Source organism: Mesoplodon mirus (assembly GCF_964341445.2).
Source record: "Mesoplodon mirus genome assembly, chromosome: 3".
Lineage (NCBI taxonomy): Eukaryota > Metazoa > Chordata > Mammalia > Artiodactyla > Ziphiidae > Mesoplodon > Mesoplodon mirus.
The window spans coordinates 146,589,863-146,606,600 of NC_138978.1; the positions used below are offsets into that span (position 1 = coordinate 146,589,863).

Here is a 16,738-nt window from a genome sequence, read left to right on the forward strand (position 1 = left end):
AAAAATATACAATGGAGAAAAGACAGCCTCTTCAATAAGTGATGCTGGGAAAACTGGACAGCTACATGTAAAAGAATGAAATTAGAACACTCCCTAATACCATACACAAAAGTAAACTCAAAATGGATTAAAGACCTAAATATAAGACCAGACACTATAAAACTCTCAGAGGAAAACATAGGAAGAACACTCTCTGACATAAATCACAGCAAGATCTTTTTTGACCCACCTCCTAGAGTAATGGAAACAAAAACAAAAATAAACAAATGGGACCTCATGAAACTTAACAGCTTTTGCACAGCAAAGGAGACCATAAGACGAAAAGACAACCCTCAGAATGGGAGAAAATATTTGCAAATGAAGCAACTGACAAAGGATTAAACTCCAAAATATACAAGCAGCTCATACAGCTCAATATCAGAAAAAATAAACAACCCAATCAAAAAATGGGCAGAAGACCTAAATAGACATTTCTCCAAAGAAGACATACAGATAGCCAACAAACACATAAAAAGATGCTCAATATCACTAATTATTAGAGAAATGCAAAGCAAAACTATAATGAGGTACCACCTCACACTGGTCAGAATGGCCATCATCAAAAAATCCACAAACAATAAATGCTGGAGAGGGTGTGGAGAAAATGTCTTGCACTCTAGGTGGGAATGTAAATTGAACAACCACTATGGAGAACAGTATGGAGTTTCCTTAAAAAGCTAAAAATAGAACTACCATATGACCCAGCAATCCCATTACTGGGCATATACCCAGAGAAAACCATAATTCAAAAAAACACATGCACCTCAATGTTCATAGCAGCATTATTTACAATAGCCAGGACATGGAAGCAACCTAAATGTCTATCGACAGAGGAATGGATAAAGAAGATGTGGTATATATATACAATGGAATATTACTCAGCCATAAAAAGGAATGAAATTGGATCATGTTTAGAGACGTGGATGGACCTAGAGAGTGTCATACAGAGTGAAGTAAGTCGGAAAGAAAAAAGCAAATATCATATAATAATGCGTATATGTGGAATCTAGAAAAATGGTATAGATGATCTTAGTTGCAAAGCAGAAATAGAGACACAGACATAGAGAACAAATGTATGGATACCAAGGGGGAAAGGGGTGGGGTGGGAGAATTTGGGAGACTGGGATTGACACATATACATTGTTGATACTATGTATAAAATGGACCACTGATGGGAACATGCTGTATAGCACAGGGAACTCACCTAGTACCCTGTGGTAACCTAAATGGGAGGGAAGTCCAAAAGGAAGGGGATATCTGTATGTGTATGGCTGATTCATTTTATTGTGCAATGGAGGCTAACACTACCTTATAAAGCAACCATACTCAATAAAAGTTAATTAAAAAAAAAGATTGAATGCTCTAATCTGACCTAGTAAATCAAAATAAAAACGGTATTAAACTTTAAAATCTGTGTAAGGGGGACATACAGCATTCTATTTCTGCCCAAGGTGTCTATTGCCATGTATTTTTTTTTTTTTTTTTTTTTTTTTTTTTTGCGGTACGCGGGCCTCTCACTATTGTGGCCTCTCCTGTTGCGGAGCACAGGCTCCGGACGCGCAGGCTCAGTGGCCATGGCTCACGGGCCTAGCCGCTCCGCGGCATGTGGGATTTGCCCAGACCGGGGCATGAACCCGTGTCCCCTGCATTGGCAGGCGGACTCTCAACCACTGCGCCACCAGGGAAGCCCTGCCATATCTTTTAAAATATATTAGATATAAAATTTTTCAGAAGAAATTTTGTTGCCTCTCCTTTGCTAGTGCCTTAAATACATGTTTAGGCTGCCTTGTAATGTTCAGCCCTAAATCTCTCAGGCTTATCACAAGGGTCACCTCCTCAGAGAGAATTCTTTTACCCATCCTTTCTAAAGTGGTACTCCCAACATCCTGAGACCCCCATCTATCATGTCATCCTGGTTTTTAAAAATATTTCATAAAAATCATTGAAAGCTGTAATTGTCAGTGTTAGTTTCTAGTTTACTTCTTTATTGTTTGTCTCCTCCATAAAGGCAGGGTCTATCTAGTCTGTTTTGTTTGCTGCTGTATATTTTTGTCCTAACCTAGCACAATGCCTGGTATAAAATATATGTTCAGTAATTATTTCTGAAATGAAAGAATGACTGAATGCAGGCTGATGTATGGCAAGTAGCAGTGAGTAGGTTAATTGTAAGGTAGTTGGGCCAGCTTGGGTTGTTACCCTGTAAATGGCTATCTTCATGGGGTGAGATGGGAGAAGTGAGTTCACAGAAAGGGAGTTCTCCTGACTGGTTGCTCCCCAGGAGGGAGGACCCTGGTTCCAGCAACCTGGGGAAGGCTTAGAGCTAAGGAGGGAGATGGTAGCAGGAACAGGCTATGATGCTGGACGGATTCTGGAGACAGCAGAAGCTAGTATTTATTGTTAGGCTGTAATTTCCCTGTGTCACCTTCAAACTTTCAGTAAGATTTCTCAAGCTCAGCAGTTATGTCTTTTGTTCTTAGGAGAATGGAGAAAGGATCATACATTTGTGTTTGGGGCCAAAATAGGCTGGAGAGATCAGGGGCAGCATGGAGAAATGGTAAAAAGGAAGCTAGGATTGTTTGAGGACAAGCAGCTACTGGAATGAATTTGCATTATCTGTTAGCATCTCCTTAGAATTCTCAGAATTGGGGTTATTCACATAATAGAGGAAAGAGTGACTTGGATGGCTAAAGAAGTTGAGGTCACTCTGGTTGCATAATTAATGAATTCTTTGGCAATTATGTGTTTAATGTCTGTGTTCCATTAGACAGTAGTCCCCCCTCTGGACAGGGATGTGTCTGACTTGTTTACTACTGGGTCAGTGGATGCCTGGCATTGGGTGGGTGCTCAGTAAGTATTTATTTTGTGAATGAATGGTTCGGGATGTTTTTGAGTTTCTTGGTCAGAAGTCAGAAGGGTTTGCTGAGATGTGAGGAGAAACTGGAAGAAAAGCCCAGGCTCTGAGGATGAGGACCGGGCAGAAGCTGTGGGTGGAGGGGTGTCCATGTGCAGGCTGATTTGCTGAGAGGATTCAGACCTAAGCTTGGGCCTCAAGGACAACTGGAGGGAGAACAGGTCCTATCAGAGGCCCAGGCAGAAAGGCCAGAAAAGCAGCAGACCAGATACACAGAGGGGTGTAAATGAGAGAAGCCCCTCTCAGTGCTTGTGCCAGCTCCTGGGACACTGCTGATGCCCAATGAATGGACTTAGACAAGCAGATACACCTAGACCCATTTGGCTGTGGGACAGGGTTCTTAGTGTACCAGGCTTGGCCCTCATTGGCCAAGGGTTGGGATGGGCCTGAAACTCCCAGCAGGACACATTTTCATTGGCAACACAAGGACAGGCAAGGACCGACAGACCTTTTGCTACACGTCTCCCGATTATCTGGGAGTGACCAAGAATCCTTGAGTCATGTTTAGGAATTCTTGCTTCCCAAGACTCTCTCTCCATTTGTGCCCTCCTCTCCCCTGGACCCACATTTACCCCTTTCCTCACCTCTCAGGCTTCTAAAAGCTGGAGCTTGAACATCTTGAGGACCTGGATCTGTGACCGACCTCAGAAGTATTTCAGTTCCAAACACCAGAAGTACAGCCAGTTTGATTCCTGGCCTTTCTGTCCCCAAGTACCAGCCATTGTGGATGGGACTGGGAGCACAGCCTTGGAAGTCTGCTCATCAGTGGATCAACTCATCATGAATTTTCTCAGGTTCTAATTCTTAAGGGAAATAAAAGGTATTTCTTTTTCTGGATGATTTTTTGTCTATGTTGTCTTGAGGGGGAGTTATAGGTATCAACTCATGGTTGTATAGTATCAACTCATGGCATCATATTCTTTGAACACTTTTTGGTAGATTTCTCCTTGCCCCAAGGATTCATACTAATAAATCAATATGTGTTTATTGAGTACTTAACTATGTGCAGACAGTGGATGATGCACTCATTAGCAGATAAAAAGAGTGGCCAAGGGTTGCCCCTGTCCTCAAGGAGTTTGCAATCCAGGTTTGGGAGCAAATCACAAAATAACTAAATGTTGAATAGCTGTAAGTATGTAAATTTGAGGTAGAAGGGATCTACAAGACAGAACAGAACTGGTTGCTACTTGAATTGTATCGGTAAGGTCTGCTGATGGAGTTTGGGAAGAATTTACAGAAAATAACAGAGAAGCCATCACCTATCCAGGAATCTGATCTGAGTCTTGGATTTAGCATTTGGCCAAGTACACAAGGGTGGAAAGGGCGGTGTAGACAGTCAGAGCCAGATGAATGAAGCCTAAGTGTGGTCAAGGATTAGAGCAAGTGTGGCAGGATCAGAGCACTTGTGGGAAGTGGGGCTGTGTGAATTAGGGCCAAAAAGACAGCTTTTTTTCCAGCAGGACTCCAAGAGCCTGGCTGTGGACTCTGGACTTTAACCTGGAGATGATGGAGAGTGTATAGGTCAAAGTACTTGCCAAATCCAACTTTGTAAATGGAGTGCTAAGCCAAAATTTACAAGACGAAATGCAATAGGAAAAAGTGCAAAGGCATGTGTGTCCTTCTGTGTGTGTGCATTTGTGAGTACATGCATGTCAAGAATAGCACAAATTCAGGACGCCACTGACCTATTTTAATGGCATTTGACTTGAAAAAGATAGAGGTATTAATGTATCTATAAACCCAATATGAGTCCTTGATGTGATTTGGCTGGCAAAAGCCTCCTGCACATCAGGCTGCAGCAGTAGGAACAGAGTCATACTCTTTTCTTCCCCCAAATCCTCGAAGAGGACTACTTTGCTGAGGTGAGCCAATATCCATACAGGAGCTTCCTGAGCTCTTTCCTGTGAGCGAGTTTTATTCTCATGTGCTATTTCCACCCAGGTTTTTCTTGGGCTCAGGACCAACTTCACTTTCTCAGATCACTGTGCATCTGCACTCAAAGTTTACTGAGCCACTTGAGATGACACCTTCGAAAGTTGTCAGGGTGAAAAAGTATTGATGTACAAGCAGATGACCAAGTATTTGTCTGGGACTGAAGAGTGTCCTGGGAAGTGGAACTTTCAGGGTTAAAACGAGAAGAGCCCCAGTGAACTAGGCTGGTTGGTCACCTTACAACATACCAGAATCTTCTCCTTGAAGATTTGCTCTCACCACCAGTGGTTTTTCTCTTAAAGACTGGAGTGGTATATATGTCTCATAGATATTTACCCTCTGGGTACAACCTGCAGAGATCTCACTGTGTTTAAGGTTTTCCATGAGGCAATCTTGTGATGCTTTAGGCTTTGCAAATCTAAAACATTCACTATGGGCATTTTTCCTACCAGTATCCTTGAGCAGTCTTATTCTACACGTTATCCTATCAAAATTTTTTTTTAATGAAAAACAAATTCTCTCAATTTTGAGAAGCCAATTGTTGTAGTGGAAAGAGCATGGATTTTGGAAGCTTAAAGATCTGCTGTTGGATTCTGGTTTCACCATATACTAGTTGTGGTGGACAATGCTATGTGTTCACAAAGTCCTACTTCATTTTCCTCTTTTGGGCACATAGGAAGGTCACTTAGGAGCCCTCTGAGTAGATCTGCCCAGTAGGTTGTAAGCAGCATGACTGTGAACCCTGGAGTAACTGGGGAGAGTTCCTCCATGCCCCTATAACCTTGCTGTCAAGGCCACTAAGACCATGTGTCCTGGCTGGTGCAGATGCAGGATGGCGGAAGTCCCTGAGTGACTGGATGGAACAGAAGACCTCTTCCTTCACCATTGTTCTGCATCGTACTCTGTGCAAGCAACAAATAAACATTTGTCTGTTGTGTTAAGCTGCTGAGATTTTGCGGTTAGTTTATTACTGCAGCATAGCCTAGCCTAACTTGACTAAAACGCTAGTTCTGTGTCTTCATCACTTCAGGCTGCTCTAATAAAATACCATGGTTGGGTGGCTTAAGCAACAAGACATTCATTTTCACAGCTCTGAAGGCTAGAATTCCAAGATCAAGGTGCCAGTAGTTTGGGTTCCTGGTGAGAACTGGCTTCCTGGTTTGCAGATCACTGCCTTCTGGCTGCGTTCTCACATGGTGGAGACAGAGTCCTGGTGTCTCTTCCTCTTCTTATAAGGGCACTAATTCCATTATGAGGGTTCTACCTACGTGACCTCATCTAAACCTGATTATCTCCCAAGGCCCCCACCTCCTAAGACCATCACATTAGGTGTTAGAGCTTCAACACATGAATTTCTGGGGGTCCATATTCAGTCAATAACACTCAGAAACCTTGAACAAGTTATCAAATAATGCTGAGGCTGCAAAAAAGTTATAATAATAAGTCCTTTCAAAGAGCCACCTTAAAGGGCTGCTGTGATGCTTAAATGAGTTATTGTAGATGTGGTGTTTAGAGTGATGCCTTACTTTCTTACACATTTACCGAGGAACTGTGTTAAGTGCTTTCTTGACATAAATCTAACAGCCCCAATAAGCAATACTTCTTAAGAAGGGGAAAACACACCTTACAAAATCTACAATGATGTAGAAAACTTGTAGAACTCTGGGGCAGTCTGTGGGTTTAGTGGACAGGTTCAGGGCAAAGCGGGGAGCAAAGAGAGGAATGATTAATCACTTGTAGGTGGACAAAAATCACCCTCCTCCTCCTGAAACTTTTTGCTTTATTTGTACTGATTATTCTAGTAAAATATCTTCATTGTGGAAGATGAGAGCACACAGAGGAATATAAAGAGATGGGAAATGTAACATTTTGGATATTCTCTCCCTGTCCTCTCTCTGAGTATTATTTTTTCTTTTTTTTTTAAATTGAAGTATAATTGATTTACAATATTGTGTTAGTTTCTGGCGTACAACGAAGTGTATATACATATATATATACATACCTATATATATACATATACATTTATAATCTTTTTTTGACTCTTTTCTATTATAGTTTATTACAAGATATTGAATATAATTCCCTGTGCTATTAAGTAAATCCTTGTTGTTTTTCTATTTTATATATAGGAGTGTGCATCTGTTAATCCCATACTCCCAAATTATCCCTCTCCCTTCCTTCCCCTTTGGTAACCATAAGTTTGTTTTCTATGTCTGTGAGTCTGTTTCTGTTTGGTAAATAAATTCATTTGTACTATTTTTTAGATTCCACATATGAGTGATATCATATAATATTTGTCTTTCTCTGTCTGACTTACTTCACTTAGTATGATAATCTCCGAGTCCATCCACATTGCTGCACATGGCAATATTTCATTCTTTTTTTATGGCTGAGTAATATTCCATTGTACATATATATGACATCTTCTTTATCCATTCATCTCTGGATGGACACGAGTATTATTTTGTCTTTAGAGTTAAGTAGATTTTGTGCATGTTTGTTTCCTTATTTTTTCCCCCCAGAAAACCATATCTCGTAAACATTTGCCCAGGCTATTAAAACCTCTTTATCAGTATTTTAGATCAGAAGAGGGTCAATTTTGAATGACGTTTTAAAGGGAAGGAATTAGATTAGATAAGGTCTCATCACCCTTGTCTGATAGAATATAGACCAGAATATAATCCGTGTAAGCAGAAGCCCCTGGGAAAGAAAGTGTCTTTTCTCTATAGCCCTCAGACTTGCTGGGCAATTGCCCCAAGGTAAGTAACAAACTGCTGTCCAGACCAGCTTTGACTCCTCTCTTTATCAGAGGTTGGACTCTTGGTTTTGTTAACTCTTGGAGGCCAGGAAACAATACGTCTGTCACGCTTCCGCTTGCTCCTCTGCCCTCTGCCCTCTGTAAACACCCCACACCCTGTCTTTCCCTGTCCAGGTAGGCCGGAAGCACCACGCTGCTCTCAAGGAGCTTAGCTAGTCTGGCCCGCCGAGTGCCCCCTCTTCCCTTCTCATCCAGAACACTGCTCTTCAGGAATTTGCAGCCCTAAGGAACTGATTGGAATGTGGGACCTGGGGCCTCCCTGGGGGAGATGGAGGGGGGCAGCCCAGGTTGGCCCACTGCCTGGTAAGTGAGTTGTGAGACATCTGGATGGAATGGCATTTGCTTTCTGTTAAGCACAGCTGCAAAGACTGCTGCTCATACCTCCAACACCTGTGTGTGTGACGCACACGTGGTGACAGACATTTTATAGAGCACGTTTCTATCCAGGTACTCTGCTGAGAGTTATATATGCATTGTCTCCTTTGATCTTTACACGGATCCATGAGGTAGACTGTTATTACTCCCATTGGAGTAGTAGCAAAGCAAGTAGCTTTGGCTGTGCTAAGTCATGTGGCTGCTGAGTACAGAACCAAGACTTGCACCTTCATCTCCCTCACTCTAAAGTCTAGGCTTTGAACTGCTGTCCTAAACCACCACCCCCGAGAACAAAGCATCCTAAAGCTGGAGGGGGCTTCAGGGGAGGTTTAAAAGCATTTTCAATGTCCCTGTCCCTCTGCCATCCAATTAAATCTCTGGCTGGGGCCTGGCCTAAGATATTGTAAGTTGTGCAAGTAATTCTGAGGGCAGCTTGGGTTGAGAACCAGTAAAATCCAACACCTTTATTTTTTATTTTTATTATTTTTTTTGCGGTACGCGGGCCTCTCACTGTTGTGGCCTCTCCCGTTGCGGAGCACAGGCTCCGGACGCGCAGGCCCAGCGGCCATGGCTCACGGGCCCAGCCGCTCCGCGGCATGTGGGATCTTCCCGGACCAGGGCACGAACCCGTGTCCCCTGCATCGGCAGGCGGACTCTCTACCACTGCGCCACCAGGGAAGCCCAACACCTTTATTTACAAATGATGAAACTGAGGCTCAGTGGCGGGTTCTCCCAAGTTTATGCTCCTATTGAGAAACAGAGCTGGAGCTAGGTCTGGGATTTCAGAGCTGTTCAAGTCCATAGAGACACGATGTGGCCACAAACATTGCAGGGAGGTGCTGATTCAAAGCCGATAGGTGGGGTCGATTCCAGACAAGAAGACAGACTCACCCATGCTTCTTCCCCCTCAAACCACAGGAGGCTCATTTCTCCATACTCAGCCCTCAAATGCCAATTAGAACATTAGGAAATTGAGTTTGCCTCTCGAGTGGCCCTTTTAGGGATGATATTTGGAAGTTTAAAGTCCCGTGAGGCAGCCCTCCGCTAGCACGGGGAGCAGACCCCCCCCGCCACGACCTCCGCTGCCAGGTCCCTCTCAGGCATTCCCAGATGCTCCTGACCTCACCTGTGGCCACAAGTTGCCCCCTTCAGGTGTGTGTCTCTCTCCCCTCAGGCCACATGGCCAGCTCCACATGGCAAGTCTGTGGCCAAGGGTTACAGAGGTTGGACTTAGGTCCCAAGAAGCTAGTTCCCAGAGGCAATGGTAGAGAGGGAGTGTGGTCTGAGCCAGCCTGTCCCCCCAGAAAGGTCGGGAATTTGGGAGGGCAGTGAAAGTGGCAGAATGGTCAAGATATTCCTCCCTCTTTTCTGGGGAGCCACGAGCCAGCGTTAGTTCCCCTCAGGAGGGAGGTGACATTTGGAGGTGCACCCTAGGACCTAGGAGATAGAAGAAACTGGGCCCCCTGACCCAGAAGGCTGACCTCTGGGGAGGGGATCCCCTTCCTTCGGTGAGGGGGAAGTTGTGTCATCCTGTCATCATGTTCATTCTTGTTTGTTTAGTCTTGTCAGCTCTCCGAGATGTTTGTCTGGTCACCTCCCCTGTCTTCCCACCCCTTGTAGGTTGCTCACATCCTCACTCAGAGCAGCTTCCTGTTGGTATGAGGGGGAAACCCTGCTGGTATGTATGTGCTGGAGTCTCTGAGAAGTGGCATCTGGAGTCCAGCACCGTCTCCATCCATCTCCATCTCTAACACAAAAGAGGTTGTCTACATGGAAAACAAACAGGAAGGCACCTAATGGTGTCTGTTCTGGATGTTTCTATAGCATCAGTGTCTCCCCAGGAGTCTCCAGTCGACATTTGTGCCCCCAAAACACCCTTTTTCAGTTATTGGGTCTTGATTAGGTTTGGGAAACATAAAGTTCAGAGTCTGGTGGACTCTGGTCAAGGATTACCAAGGGTGGAGGCAGGGAGTTTAGGCCATCTTAGGCCCAAAGTAATGCTTAAGAACATAAGTGCCAAGCAAATTGGTCTGATTTCAAATGACCACTTACTAGCTGGGACCAAGTTCTTTAAAGTGTGCCTCATTTTCCTAATCTACAAAGGAAGAATAATTAAGTGTCTACTGCATAGAGATGTAGTGAGTATTAAATGAGGTAATATGTATAAAGATCTTAGAACAGTGCCTGGCACACTGCGAGCTCTCCAGAGAATGTTAGCTGTGGTTAGTTTAGGCTGACTGCCTGATTTCTCCCAGACCTCAGGCCCAAGCTGATGTGCACCGCTGTCAGTTGGATGGACATTCAGGATGGGAAGGGGAGGGTCAGGGGAGACAGACTCTATGGAATAGAGTCACCCCATGATGGCAGCCCAGGCTCCCGTTTTCTTTCTCCTGGCCCCCACCCGAGGCTGGGCTCCTGCCTGAGCTCATAAAGCCCCACCTTCTCTCTCTCGTTTTTGGAAAAGTGCACGAAGAGTGACCGCTTCTCTGGGCAGCCGAGCGGTTGTGCAGAAGGGGAGACACGCCAGCTTTAGTCACTTGACAAATCCCCAGGACCCTTCCTGGAGCCCACCCAGTCCCACAGACGAGGACTCAGCCATGACTCACTGGATCCGGGTGGTGCCCAAGCCTTAGTCACCTGGCGCCCCTTCCTCCAACACCTGGGATCTGGCATCCACAGCCTGGACCAGGTTCTCTTATCATAACTTCTCAACCTCTTTCCTCCTCTCCACCCTCCTTCCCTCCTTTCTTTTCTCTCTATCCCTTGATCTCTCATTGATCAGATCTTGGCTGATTTCCCTGGCAACATGGATGGTTTGAGCCTGAGAGATGGGTAATGGAGATGGTAGCTTCTCAGGCCACCCCCCCTTCCCCCGTCAGAGATATTGTAAGGGACAATGGACAAGCAGGCAGAGAGGGAGACTGCCTGCACTGACATGGTGCCATTTCTGTAATCTGGGGGTAGGTGTCTCCAAAGAGACTTTCCCCACCCCGCCCCGTCTGCAGCTGACTGATGCAGGAATTTCCACTATTAGTCATCCATTCTGGTGAGCAAAAGCCCAGACTGTCCCCTTTGAGAATGCAACTATACCTACAGGGCATGAGGAACTCTTTAACTTATATCAATGATTTCCACAGAGTGTGAATCCATTCATTCCACAAGTATTGAGCACCTCCTATGAGCCGGACACTATTTCTAGGTACTCGGAAAACGGTAGTGAAAAAAATGGACAAAAATCTCTGCCTTCTTGGACATCACATTCCAGTGGGGGGAGAGAAAATAAACATGATAAATAGATAGATTGTATAGTTGGTTAGAAATTGGTAAGTACTGCAAAACAAAACAACACAACTCATCCATAATGTAGGGTAGGTGGGGTTGGAAATGCTAGGGGTAGGAGACAGGGACGGGGAAGGGAAGTTTGTTGTCATTTTAAATAGGGTGGTCAGAGTGGGCCTCCTTGAGAGGGTAGCATTTGAAAAAAGAGTTCAAAGAGGTAAGAGAAGTAGCCTTGCCAACGTGGGGGAAGAGCGTCCCAGGCAGGGAGAGCAGCTGGGGCAAAAGCCCTAACTCAGAAGCAACCTGGTAATTTGGAAGCAGAACAAGGAGGCCGTGTGGCTGGAGGGAGAGGATTCGTGGGGGAGAGTAGTTAGAGGTGGAGAAGGAACGGGCAGTGTCAGATCACGTGGGGCCTCATGACTCTGACTGAAATGGGAGCTGGTGCAGGGTTCTGAGCAGAGGAGTGACAAGACCTGGTTGTGGGACTAGACAGTTAGGAGTTAGGGGGCTGTTGCAGAAGCCTGGGGTAGACAGGCTCAGGCCAGGAGGATGGAAGTGGATTCAGGTTGCCTTTGGAAAGGGGAGCTAACAGAATTGCCAGATGGACTGATGTAGGTACGAGAGGAACGGGGGTCAAGGATGACCACTTTCCTGAGCACCGCTTTCCTTGTTCTAACAAGCCAAAGCTCGGAGAGAAAGAGAGTGGAGAGCTCTGGAGCAGGGTGGTGGGCAGCGGGAGAGGAAAGGGATACAGAGGGGATGGTGTTGGAGCAATGCTCCCACCTTGCCTTTAGCCTTGGCCAGGTCCTACCCTAGCTTCTGTCTCTAGATTAGGCTTCTTGTCTCTGAAAAAACTGGGTTCTGAAGTTCAAACCCTGTGCCTGGGGCCCTGCAGTCCTGGGGGTACTAGATTCCCACTGGGGAGTCCTCAGTGTCCCTGAGGAGTGGGCTGGCTGGGCCCTCCTTGGGGTCTGCAGAAACAACGTCCTGGACTTGGCTGGGAACGCGGGGTTGGGGTGAGGGACCCACACAGAGCAATTGCCTTTCCCTCTGCGAAGCCAAACTGCTCTGGGACCTGCCCCAGCCTGTGAAGTCTGAGACAGCTATTTACTTGGGCTCCTGGCCTCATAATGGGAGAGGAGAAGGGGGATTTAAAGGGCCCAGCCTCCCATCGCACTCCCGCCCCACCGGTCTGAGGATATGGCATTGCAACGGCTGCTTCTTCTGCTGAGTTAACTATTCATGAGTTCTTTGTCACATCCTCTTCCTGGTGGTGGGCAGAGGATGGACAGCTCCATGAGGGGCAAGATTCTTGGAAGCCTCACGTTCAGGGAGTTGGAGAGAAAGAGAATAGATGGGTGGGCTCAAAGCTCGCGGGTGTGAGCAGTAACCTTTCCCTGTGGCGGACTGGAGGGGGTGTGTCTCTGTGTTCTTATTGCAGAGGCAGGGCCCAGGAGGGCCAGCTACTGATCCCGACTCATTAAGCCAGATTTCACTGGAATGTTTACAGGGGTCAAGACACTAACATTTATTGGAATGTCCGTTTGCATCCAAACAACTTATTGCCCATTTGCTAATTATAGTATTTTTCCTGCCCATCTAAACTTCTTCGGCTACATTAGAATCTGAGGATTAGAAATGCCCAGGTTACCATTTAATCCACAAAATCCTACATTTTCCCCTTAAGCGTTCTCAGACCAGTTTCTTGGACTTAACCCTCCAATTGTAGAGAATTTCCTGCTGAGGAGACACTGACAGGCTGTACTGGCTCCTTAAGAGTCTCCTTTAAATAGAAACTTTAAGGCAATAATGTCCAAACAAGGCCAGTGTAGGCTCTCTGGGGCCAAGATCTGAACTGGGTGACTTTCCAGATCTCTCTAAAAGCCCTCTCACCCTAACCTGGGGGGAAGACTGTCCTCCAAGACCAACCTCTCGATATGGGTCATTTACAGAAGCTCTCAGCCCAAAGCCCTAAGCCAGGAGCCCGCCCAGGGTCCTACAAAGGAAGCTGTGTTCTCAGGCCTGGCAGGAGGCCAGGGGAAGTTGGTCCAGTTATGCCTCAGCCTTCCTTTCCATCCCTTAGGAAGGTCAGGTCTGTTTTCTGGCCCTCGAGGCAGGCATATCTTGCCCAGGGTGGGAGGGGCTAGGAGAGCAGCCCTTCGCGAGCTGGGAGTCATGACTCACAAGTAGTTACCTGTCCTTGGGCTCCCTGCCAAGGCTGCGAGGGAGCCTGAAGGGAGACATTTAGAGTTCATTCCTGTTTATTCCTCTTAAGCTTTTCTTGGGTGAGTTGGGCTTTGACCCCTTCCTGATGAACCATAGCGTTTTAATCCCCCAAGAAGCAGGGATTTTCCATTTTTTTGTTTTCCCTTGGGAGGGGTCTGGTGCTTTCCAGGGTCCTGGATGTTGGCGTCTTTTTCCCTTCCAGCTCAGTGACCAGTCTGGGGCTATAACACCTTATATAGAAGCCCTGATCCTTGTGTTCTCTGCTTGGTCTTCTGTCCAGGTTGGTCCAGGACACCAGAGGAGGCTGACCTCTACGGGCCTTGGGAAAGTGCCAAGCACAGTGCCTGTCACAAATGCCAGTGTCCTTCCCCCCCCCACCCCTCCGCCAGGAATCCTGGTCTCCAAAGATCACTAACATTCCCCCCACAAGGCACCCACAGGCAGGCGGGTTCTGCCGAGCTTGCTGTGAGGCCTCTGAGACCAACCCACCTGTCCAGTCCTGTCTGGGGGTGGGGATGGGGGTGAGGTTGAGGGTGCAGTGACTACAGATGGGTGTGCCAGCTGCCAGATTCCTGAGTCCCGCCCTGCAGTGGGTAACGCCCAGCCAGGACCTCTCCAGAGGTGAGGCCGTTGTTTAAAACCTAGGAGCCAGGAGAGGGGACTCCCACATTCAAGGCGCGCTCTCAGAGAGGCGATCTGGAGAAAGAATCGTGGCAGCAAGGAGTGAGGTACGTTACCTGCCTTCACCTGCCTGGTGGGGGCCGGATGTGGGACAAGGGCTGTGTATCTGGGTGTCTGGGGCCTGGTTGCAGGGCCTGATTCCTTCCTCTTCCTGGGAACTCAGCTGAGCCAGCTAAGATCCGAAGGCTAGGTTTAATGTCTGCCATTGTTTGGATTTCTTTTTCACAACTGATAAGCATCTCAGTGACTTAGAAGAAAGCAGGTTCAGAGTTGGGACTGAACACAAAGAGACGAGGAGAGGGTGGGGTGGCCCGGCTAGAGCTCTTCTAAGGGCTGCCCAGAATGCCTAGTTCCGGGTGTGGGTGTGGTTCCAGCCCCTGGGTGGGAGAGCAGAGATAGAGCTGGAGGAAGCCAGAAGACGGGTCTCCCTCTTAGGCCACAATTGGCTGTGTCACCTCAGGCCGCCTGTCTCTTCCCTGGGCCCCTGACTCCTCTGGTAGGGGATTGGAAGGAAAGATTTTGAAGCATTAGGATGTAAGATTTAAAGATGTAGGAATATCCCTGCTCCCCCCTTTCCCCTGCCTTTCCAAACCCCCATCCTTCCATCCCAGCCAGAGGAGTTTGTGGCCGTCATTGGAGCAGAGTGAGCATCTGATCCAAGGCAGAGGTGGGCCCTGCATGAACAGGGTGGGGCATTTGCCTCTAGGACCCTTTGAATATCCACCCCTAGCCTCCTTCAGAATCCTTGCTCTGTGGCCTCCCAACCCCCATGTCTCCTGTACAGCCCCAGCCCATCACTGGAGACATTTTGGGTTGCTTCCAGTTCGGATGAAATCCTCACTCACTTTTTTTTTTTAATTTTCTTTTTAAAAGTTTTTATTAGAGTATAGTTGCTTTATAATGTTGTATTAGTTTCTACTGTAGAGCAAAGTGAATCAGCTATCCGTATACATATATCACTTATTTTTTGGATTTCCTTCCCATTTAGGTCACCACAGAGCACTGAGTATAGAGTTCCCTGTGCTATACAGTAGGTTCTCATTAGTTATCTATTTTATACATAGTCTCAGTAGTGTATATATGTCAATCCCAATCTCCCAGTTCATCCCACCGCACCCCTTTCCCCTTGGTATCCATACGTTTGTTCTCTATGTCTGTGTCTCTATTTCTGCTTTGTAAATAAATCGTCTATACCAGTTTTTTCAGATTGCACATATATGCGTTAATATATAGTATTTGTTTTTCTCTTTCTGACTTATTTCACTCTGTATGACAGTCTCTAGGTCCATCCACATCTCTACAAATGACCCAATTTTGTTCCTTTTTAAGGCTGAGTAATATTCCATTGTATATAGGTGCCACATCTTCTTTATCCATTCCTCTGCTTACTCAATTTTAAAGACTGCTAGGCCTGCCTCAATTTTAAAGACTGCTAGGCCTGCCTTTCCATCATATTCCACTACCTGCTCAGCCCAGAGATGTGGCCATCACAGCCTCACTCTCGGGGTGGCTCTGTGTAGTACTGAAGACCATGCCAATAGCAGGAGAGGGCTCAGCTCCAGGTCCTCAGCCTCTTTGACCCACTCATCATTGCACCTGTAGGTGGGCCAGGCCCTGAGGAAGGACACTCCTCTTTCTTGGGGAGGCATCAAGGCCCCGGACTTCTCCTGCAAAGGGTCCAGCTCTTTCCTGCTCCCCACATTGTCCTTCTGACCATGTGGGGTAGGGCAGTGTCGATCCTCCTCCCCTCTATTTCAGAGGGGGAAGCTGGAGTCAGGGAGGGGGTGGCATTATCCCAGGGCACCCTGGAAGTCACATGCCAGCTGGGACAGGGGTCAGGTCTCTGGCATTTTCCAAGTTTTTGGCTACAGATGCACCTGCTGCTCAGAAGTGCCCTAGGTCAAGACCCTAAGTAAAGGTTTCTGAGAAAACATGAGTCCAGAAACAGCAAAGGGCTGGTGCACCCTAAGGGTGTGCATGGTTTCACCCAGGCTACTTTGTTCTGTCCCAGGTGAGGTCCTGGGTGGGGATCATCCCATTGGCTGAAGATGAGGCCGCTCCTTCTCCTGTGTTTTGGTAAGTATCCCTTCCCATCCTTCCAGGCGCTGTCATATACCAGGGAGGGGACAGCCGTGGGTAGGAGGACAGTCTACCAAAGTGTGAGCATCACCAGTCACCCTGGGGTCTTTGGGTTTGGGACACTTGTCTACCGGGATGTCCATGAGGTTTCTCTGTCCTGGGGGCCTTTGAAGAAGATGATCTTGAGAGGCTCCCAAATGTCTTCTTCCTACCTGAGGGTGGTTTGTGGCTTCCCCAGTGCCCTGCATGGTTTATTTCCCATCCTCTCACTCTCAAGCTGGTCCCAGAGCCATCATGGCTTGAGTTCTTGATGTCCAGTGAATTGCAGCTGGGTACTCCCAAAGCGTGGCAGGGTCACCTTTACAGATAAAGAAGCAGACAGAATGCAGGTATCTCTC

General features: G+C 46.9%; 1 protein-coding gene across 1 annotated transcript in view; it reads left to right on the forward strand.

The window, feature by feature from the left end:
* Window positions 1–14,225: 14,225 nt before the first annotated feature.
* The window catches only part of LAMB3 (laminin subunit beta 3), a 41,730-nt gene continuing 39,217 nt past the window's right edge, over window positions 14,226–16,738 (forward strand). Inside the window, exons 1-2 of the mRNA XM_082615091.1 lie at window positions 14,226–14,308; window positions 16,273–16,337. Of these exons, the coding sequence (XP_082471217.1) occupies window positions 16,310–16,337 (28 nt within the window). The 5' untranslated portion in view covers window positions 14,226–14,308; window positions 16,273–16,309. The remainder of the gene's footprint in view (window positions 14,309–16,272; window positions 16,338–16,738) is intronic.